The sequence below is a fragment of the Chinchilla lanigera genome, unplaced genomic scaffold, assembly GCF_000276665.1.
Source record: "Chinchilla lanigera isolate Chin_1 unplaced genomic scaffold, ChiLan1.0 scaffold00043, whole genome shotgun sequence".
NCBI classification, from domain to species: domain Eukaryota; kingdom Metazoa; phylum Chordata; class Mammalia; order Rodentia; family Chinchillidae; genus Chinchilla; species Chinchilla lanigera.
In genome coordinates, this window is record NW_004955444.1 from 12,300,883 (window position 1) to 12,309,819 (window position 8,937).

The 8,937-nt window shown below is 37.6% G+C and overlaps 2 protein-coding genes across 2 annotated transcripts in view; one reads left to right on the plus strand and one right to left on the minus strand.

Moving 5' to 3' along the window:
- LOC102011817 (40S ribosomal protein S27-like) lies at positions 1-255 on the minus strand. Its single transcript, XM_005392136.2, has one exon. It carries the CDS (start codon positions 253-255, stop codon positions 1-3), a length of 255 nt encoding a protein of 84 aa, XP_005392193.1.
- Positions 256-4,613: 4,358 nt separating this feature from the next.
- Positions 4,614-8,937, plus strand: part of Tcf24 (transcription factor 24) — a 12,735-nt gene continuing 8,411 nt past the window's right edge. The window contains exons 1-2 of the mRNA XM_013518148.1: positions 4,614-4,697; positions 8,822-8,920. Of these exons, the coding sequence (XP_013373602.1) occupies positions 4,614-4,697; positions 8,822-8,920 (183 nt within the window). The remainder of the gene's footprint in view (positions 4,698-8,821; positions 8,921-8,937) is intronic.

Sequence of the window (8,937 nt, forward strand, 5' to 3'; positions counted from 1 at the left end):
TTAGTGCTGCTTCCTCCTGAAGGAGCATCCTTCTGTGAGCCTTGCTTCTCCTCCTGCCGGCTGGTGGAGGACAGTGGAGCAGCCAACACACAGAACTACCGTCTGTGCATGGCTGAAGACCGTGGTGATCGTATAGCATCCTGGACACTTCACGTCAATGAAACAGGAATTGGGGCTTTGCATCAGGCCCTTCTTCTTGTGTTTCCTCTTCTCCTCCTCCGGAGAATGATGAAGGAGATCTTTTGAGAGAGGCATGTTCTCGTGGGGAGGTTGTCACCGCTGGAAAGGTGTGCATCCTAATCTTATGCCCATCTCATAAGAGTTGAATATATACTTTCCCATATGGGCCTTTTTTTAAATAGAAAAGGCCATGACATTTTGTTTTGGGTATGAATTTCATCATTTATTTTACTGTGGCTCTATTTTAGCTTTATTTAATTCCATTTTATAAAATAGAATTTTAGATAATCTGATACTGTTATCTGTCATATTTACAATTTAGTTATTAGCTTCAAAGCAGAATGCTTTTAATTCTTTGTAAGCTACAGGTAACTTTGAAACAATGTATCACATAGCTCTATTTATTACCCACAGATGGTAAGCCAAAGTTAGTATTTTTCTCTGATGTACAGAGGTAACTTATAAATGGAAATCGATCTCCAGAAAGCTCCCAAGAGATAATGCTAAAATTATTAAATATATAGGGCAGGTTCTTTGCATCATTTATATGGTTTATCTTTTTTAGAGTGATGGGACATCCTTACTGTCAGCAATACAGATGAAAGCAGGTCTTCTGTCACCTACTTCTTTCTCTTCTGATCCTTCTAGCACAATAGAAAAGAAGTTTATTGTTGGTCAGTCCGAACAGTCACAAAGTTGCACTGGGAGGAGTGGTTCAGGAAGAGTTGTGAGTTAACAAACTAGATACATTCACTGAAGTAGGGCAGGGCAAGTAACTCGGGAAAGTCTCAGAAGATGCAGATATAGGCGTGTGAATGATCAGGGATGACATTAGAGGCACCAGAGACCCCAGTTGATAGATGGCCCACCCCGTGGTGAGCAGGGGGAGGAGGGAGGTGACTATAATAGGGCTTACCGGTTGCAGAAAGGAAGAGGAGCCCAGAGAATTAGATCAGTTCCTTTCTCCACTTCTCCAAACTAAAGATGCTTAACCTGTTGTCTCTAAAGGAGACTTTAGACTTTCAAAGAAGTTTATGGACCAAAAAATAGTTTAAGAATCAATATCCTGAACCTTGAGTCCATCCACAATTTAGCTCCATATAAAACAGTTCTAAATCTCCTGAGAAGAAAACTGCTTTGCTTTTTAAAAGACAATATTGTTTCCATGTATAGGTAAACCATAACTTCATTCATTCTAAAACAGATGCCTACTGTATGCCAGGAAACACAATATAAAAATTCCAGCATAATATCCTAATCTCAAAAGTCTTGAAACAAATTATGCAGGGGAATTAAATATGATATAATTACTACATAGTATGATAAATGCTGTGGGCATTATAAACTAGACCTTAATATAGACCATAAATCATTTAACTTCATTTTTCATTTCTAATGAGTACAATGATTGCTTGATTGATATTTTCAATCATATCATAATAGTCATCACAATATAATGAAGGGCAATATCGTATTTCATTGAGAAGGTGTTCAGAGCCAGAAAGCAAACTTTGGAATAGTTCTCATATTCTCAGAACTGCCTGCTGAAAGTCAAATGGGTCCATCATGAGACCCTCTTTGCAGAGTCCAATCCAAAAATGGTAACTCGGCACCTCTAGCAGAGACCACTGAAGACATCCTGTGAACAGCACTGTTATACCATCTACTCTTATTCCATGGAGAGTAGCTTAGACCTGCGGAGATGCAGGCTTGGGGTTTGCTGTAATTTACATGGAAGAGAAGGGCTACACAGGGAGCCCTAACTTTAGTCTTGCCTCATCTCCATTTCACAACAAAATGGGAACTAGGTGAAAATTTCCTTTATTGGTGATATATATATATATATATATATATATATATATATATATCGATGACCATCAAAACCACAGCCAGTTTGTCCATAGCACCCTGATAGTTTCTTAAAGATTTACACAACTGGTATCAATTCCACAACAATGTTCCTGAGACTTTTTTCTGCCAAGGATTTTGAAAAGTCTTGCTAGTATATCATCAAGGTAGAAAATAAAACAATAAAAATATACACAGCCTCAGAAAACAAAGTTGGTGAATCTTATACATTACCACATCCCCTAAATTAGATCAGTAGTGAGCTGTGGCCCATACCATAGTCTAAAGCTCATATCCCTAGGAGTATACTGACCAAACAACAAGTCACTCTACCCTCATTTGCCTAATTAAATACAAAACTAAACCCACTTTAAGTATAAACTACTCTGCACTGCCAGGTAAGCTGCCATACACAAAGCCAGCAGGAAAGAGGGACTCCTGTGAGAAGAGGACAAAAGAACATCCTGCCACTGTCAGTGAAGCTGATCGTGTGCAGTTCTGAGTTTCCAGTTTCATCCTGGGAGGAACACAGTACATAGTGTTTCCTTTTAAATGATATTATTTCCTCAGGTAATATTTTCACTCCAGTTATGTCAAAATATTATGTTGGTTTCTCAGAAGATTTAAGTCTCATTCGATAGGACCACCAGTTATGTTTCTCTTTAATAAAAGGCAACCAAACACATTATGGAATTTCATCAAGCTCTTGATATAGATTTTAAGGGTTCCCTGCTGCCAACATTTTTAGTAGTTTAACATGAAGCTAAGAGATAATGAAAATAAATCTAGATGGTCATAAAGTGGTAAAACAAAGTACCCAGGCTGGGCATGCAGCTCAGTGGCCGAGGGCTTGCCTGGCATGCACAGAGACCTGGGTTCAGTCTCCAGCACTGCAGGAAAAGAAAATGGTTGAACTTCTAAAAAAAACTGATTGAAGCAAACCTTCCCATCTTCCCCTTAATTACTTTAAGGGAGAGAATGAGCTGGCATCAGCATATATGTCCCCTATAGTCTATGTTTAACATTCAAGGTGAAGAAGCCTGCAAAGTAGGAGAAAAGAATTTAGATTACATCTTCCCGTGAGCTAAAAGCATACGCTCCATACTCCTTTAGGGTCCTACATAGTAGAAACTGTGCTTATATTCTATATAGAGCATACATCTGTCCAAAGACAGGGGAATGTTTTCTACCTCTTTAATAAATGCACACAGTCTGTGCTCATGTATATTTACACAAGCCCACTTTCCCTACAGGGAGGAAAAGTCAGACTCACTGACGTTGTTTTTGACCCTCAAACTGAACCTGATACTATCAATGTACATTTTAAATAAAGATTAGGGCAAAACTCTATTTTACTTAAAGGCTGATTCTGAACAAATACCTTTACTGTTAAATTAAATATAATAGATGTTACTAAACAAACAAAGGATATATGTTACTGCTTCTTTCTGTGTTTGTCACAGTAAGTACTTTTGACAGATGTTTCCTCTTTTTTCAAATATGCTAGGAAGTGCTTGAGCCTTAATAATTTAAAAATAGATATTAAATACATTTACATATTATATGTAAGATCCACTGAGAATAGTGTACAGCGCTGTACAATGAAAAAGGCAAATTATTACTTTAATACTCAACTGTCTTTCAAGCCCAAGCAATGTTGACAGTCAATCCATCTCTTCTGTTAATGTAAAAATAACTTTCTAGCTGAGTTAGAATGTTCTTGGTTTCGGATACCTTTAAGGAATGTGACTCTCTGGGACACATTAACTCACAGGAAATAGTCACTGAATATTATTTAACTGTTTCTGAAATGGCTAGTATCTCTTGCTAGGATATAGAAGTATTAGGTTTCTTTAAATTAAAAAGTGAACTCTAATAGTTAAAATAATTTGCCTTCACCATTGTTGTGTTTGAACAGTTGTAACAACAGACCGATGTACTCCAAAAAGAATTTTGAAAACCCAGATAAAGATGATAATTTTGGTTAAAAAAAAAACTAGGATGTTCTCATATGAACTCAATTGCAAAGTTCAAAATGTCTTTAATTTTGCTTTGCTAAAATCAACCCTAGTCTAATATTAGATGCAAAATAAACATATGCATATCACTAAAATAAGCATGTTAACATTTTTATTTGCAGTTTTCAAAGAACCTCCTTGGAATTAGGATACTCACCTGAGAAAAACAGCAACAGTGGTAAGCAACAAAGATTTTTAATGTTAGAATAGGCTAAATTTTTGTGACATCTAGCACCTTACTTTGTCAATGGCTTACTCCGTAAGTTATTATGTAAGACCTATTTCAAAAATATCATATTAATTATTTTCCATTTTTAAATGCCTATATTTTAAAAGTTGAATCATTACCCAAATAAAAATTTTAAACACTGGAGCTCTTTGAGAAAAGAGTACTTTCAGCCCCATTTCACAGATGGGAAAGTGAGGCTTAGATAAACATTCAAAGAAACCCAGTCATTCACTCCAGTAGCCAAATTCTCAACTGCTCCATTAAGGGGTCTCCAATATGTTCTCAGATATAGGCAGGAGGTACTATCAGTAAGGGAAACAGGTGAGGAGGTGGCCAAAATGAACTGGAGAGCACATGTCCACCTAAAGGTAATTGCTGCTACTCAGCTCCAGAACAATGTGGGCCGGTTCTGGTTAGACATGGTAAACTTGAGAAATTAGAGTAGTTCACAATTAAGATATCTAGGTTGCAAAATCAGCCAATTTAAAACTACTGGCTCAACTTTTATTTTTAAAACAAGTATTAGAATTGATATAAAGAAAAAATACCCTAGTCAAATTGGCTAGGAATTAGAGCAACGGGAACACTCATGCACTACGGATGGGACTCCAAAAATATGATAGCTGCTTTGGGCAAAAGTTTGAGATACTCTTACAGTTAAACATACATGTACCATACAAAGCAGTCTCATTTCTAGGTATTTTCCCAAGTGAAATGAAAAACTATACTCACAGAAACCTGTAGCTGAATGTTTATAGTGGTTCATTTGTAATGACCAAAAACTGAAGACAACCCAAAGGTGTCTCAGCTGGGAAATGGGACAGAATGCTATCCAGTAAAGAAAAGGAATGCACCACTGATATGCTTAACATGAATGAGTTTCAAAAGTATTGTGCCGGACTTAAATGCTACATACTATATAATTCTTTGTGAAAGAAGCCGGACTCAAAATGCTACATACTATATACTTCTTTTTGTATGACATTCTGACAAAGGCAAAACCATACCGAAAGAAAACAGATGAGTAGTCGCCAGGAACCGGGGGTGGGCCAAAGAGTTGACTACACCATGTCTGTACAAGGGAATCTGGAGGATGATGGAAATGTTCTGTATCTTTATTACGGTGGTGGTTACAGTTCTGCATATGTTTATCTAAACTCTCTGAACTATACTCAAAAGAGTATACTCAAAGTATATCTTAAACAATGAGGGAAATAGTTGAAAGATGAGGAAAAGTACCAATTAATCTACTGTTTTATATGCACATAAAATGTATAAAATGTTTTATATGAAACAGTATTTTTATACTGATATGTGATATGTGACGTATTTTGAATTACAAAAGACAATCTTAATTTAACAGTTAACATTACAAGTTGACTCATTTTGGAAAAATGACTTAAGAATAACTCTAAGATCAAAACTTTACTCAATGAAATAAAATCTAGTACACTCTAAAGCCATATTTTTTGAAAACTAGACAATAAAAACTCTGAAAAAAGATTTACCATGAAGTAATATTTGGACTGCTAATAAGGACTAAAACTATTTGAAGTATGCATTGAGGTAGCTGCAAAAACAGACAATACATATGAAAATGTTTTTGCAAGTTATAAAATGCAAATTTTAAACAGTGTGGCAACAAGCATAAGTGTTAGGGTAAATCTGCTGTGTTTAAAAACTCTCAGCCACTCCAAAGCTATGGGACCTTGGACAAGTCACCTAATCTGAGCTTTATTTCTTCTACTGTAAAATGTAAAATCCTCAGAATTTTTGTACAGACAAATGAGAAAATACCTCCAAAGCATTTAGTACATATGAAGTCCCAAATAAGTGACACTTTTTACTAATTATGTAATAATGGAAATGGCAGGATTTGAATTTAACTGAAAATATTGAGTCAAAGTTAGGACTTGCCTTACTTTTCTTGTTGCTCACGGTTTGTAGAGGTTTCAGTTCATAGTCAGCTGGCTCCAAGGCAGAGTGGCATGGCAGATAAGCATGGCAGAGGAGAAACAGTTCATGATAGGCAGAAGGTAGCAAAGCAACCAAGGGATGATCACAGCCCTTACGCAGGCTACTTAGGGTGAGGAACACTCCTGCCCTTAATCCTAGTGCCCTTGATCTTAGCATTGCACCATGAATCAATTCCAGCATCACACACTCTAGATCCAGATAGCTCTGAAAAAGCCCCACCTATGACTGCATGAGGCTTTGGGTGGACATCTAAACACAGCCATAACAGAACTACACAGAATAAAATCATCAGGGCACAACAAGGAAGACCACTAACAGAGTGATGAGACAACCTACAGAATGGGAAAAGATTTTTGCCAGCTACTCAGGCGAAGGGCTAATACGTAGAATATATAAAGAACTTAAAAAAAAATCAGACTTCTCAAAATTTAAAAAATGGGCATCTGAGATGAATATACACTTTTTGGATGAAGAAATACAGTCAACAAATACGTGAAAAAATGTTCGACATTGCTGGTGATCCCAAGAAATGCAAATTAAAACAACACTGAGATTCCCTCAGTCCAGAAACAATGGCTACCAATAACAAATGCTGGCAAGACTGTGGGAAGAAAGGAACCCTTCTCAGTTATTAGTAGGACTGTAAACTGATACAACCACGATGGAAATCACTATGGAGATTCCTCAAAACCTAAAGGTAGAAATTTCATTTGACCCAGCTATTCTCCTTTTGGGTTTTTTCCCAAAAAAGTTAAAAATACCACAGTGATGTATGCATACCCATGTTTATAGCAGTGCAAATCCTAATAGCTAAATCTTGGAAACAGCATATATGTCCATCAACAGATGAACGGATTTAAAAACGTGGTAACTACACACAATGGAGCACTACTCTGTTGTAAAAAATGATAAACTTAAGTCATCTGTAGGAAAATGGATGCACTTGAGACCATGATGTTAAGTGAAGCAACTCAGACACATACGTTTAAATATTGCATATTTCTCTTATATGAAACACTCAATAAGTAAATAAAGTATGAAGTAAAAGATAATAGAAAAAAGAGGGCCGGGGATATAGCTCGGTGGTGCAAGCGCCTGCCTGGCGAGTGCGAGGTCATGAGTTCAATTCCTGGTACCGAGAAAAAAAGGTATTATAATGTGCAGACAATCTATCTAAAAGTGGACCTTGAATTAGTACAATTGTCTTACATGTTACATATGTTCTTTGGCCTGTTAGTCTGGTTTTCAATCAATATATATGATAATTAACTTTACAAGTTCTTATAAATAAATGAATCTGATGCTGGAAAAATTAAAAGGGGGGGAAGGAGTGGGAAGAAAGAAACCGAAATGTATTATGTACAGTACCAATCCCCTACAGTGAATGCATCCATTATGTACTGCAAACATGTACTAATAAAAGTCCAAAAAATTATCAGAGGCTTCAGAGAGGCTGCTTAAAGTGGCAGAAGTTAGGTCAACGGAGTGACACGCGTGGTTGGTATTGTTAACACTGGTCCTTTCGCTCTCACCTGCTGGGCAACACAGCCATTGTCCAGCCACTGTTGCAGAAGAGCCTTTTCGCTATCTTTTTTGGCAATGAAGAGCCTTGTTTGCTTCATTTTTAAAGCAATTAAACAATGAGCTCCTCTCTGTCTCTCTCTCCCTTCCTCCCTCGAAATATAGGAATCTCTTTTTTGAAGGGATCTAAAAGCTTTCTGAAAACAAACAAACAAAAGATGTATATGAACCTCACCTTCTCCATAACCCAAAGTAAATGTGGAAAACGAGTAAATGCAACCTCACATGATCTGATTTTTTTAAACTTCACAGAACTAGACAGTGGCATCTTTTGAGCGCTTGTGGCTTTATGATATCTCAATATGTAAGTTCCTTAAATTCTTACTGGATTTGCTTCTTTTTAGTATCTGAAACTTTGATTTTCACGTGTGAATTCAAGGATCTTACCACTCACTGTGTACCGCTTACTGGGAAAATAAGGATGTGCTTTCTTACTCAGTAGAAGTCCTTTGGAATCAGTGGAATTGGTTGTGCTTCTTTCTAAAATGTAGATCTAATTACAAGTATTGGATGAGCACTGAGATTAAAGCCCGATGATCACTCAGACTCACTAAAACATCTAATTAATTGTGCGCTGGTGCATACACTTATAACAAGTGCTTCCTGCTTATTGCTTGGTAATGCCAATCTGGATGCCAATTTGGAAAGTTAGAAAGCTATTGGAAAATATTCAAGATCATATACCAGGGCAGTTTCCTCACTGACTTTTCATACCCCAGTACCGGGAATTGACCGCAGGGTCTCTCGTGTGCCAGCCAAGTGCTGTACTACACAACACAGCCCTCGCCCTTTATTTTAAATTTTAAAATAGGGTGTCCCTAAGTTGCCCCGGCTGGTCTACAACTTGTGATCCTCCTGCCTCAGCCTGCCTAGTAGCTGGGATTACAGGCGTCAGCCAACGCGTCAGCTTTCGGTGAGATTTTGAATTTGAAATTCCGTTTTGATTCCAAAGAGAACATGACGTCCCGTTTTGTTTCCTTAACCGTAGACCTCGTCTCAAGTACGTCCTAGTTACGCCGCTGGGAAGTACCGGGAGTCCGCGGGAACCTCCCTCGCGAAGGCGCCGGCTGCGGGACGGCGGCGCCGGGCCGGCCGCTCCCTCCC

What these genes read in the sequence shown, in the direction of transcription:
- LOC102011817 (XM_005392136.2), bottom strand. Translation starts at nt 255, where the DNA reads ATGCCTCTCTCAAAAGATCTCCTTCATCATTCTCCGGAGGAGGAGAAG.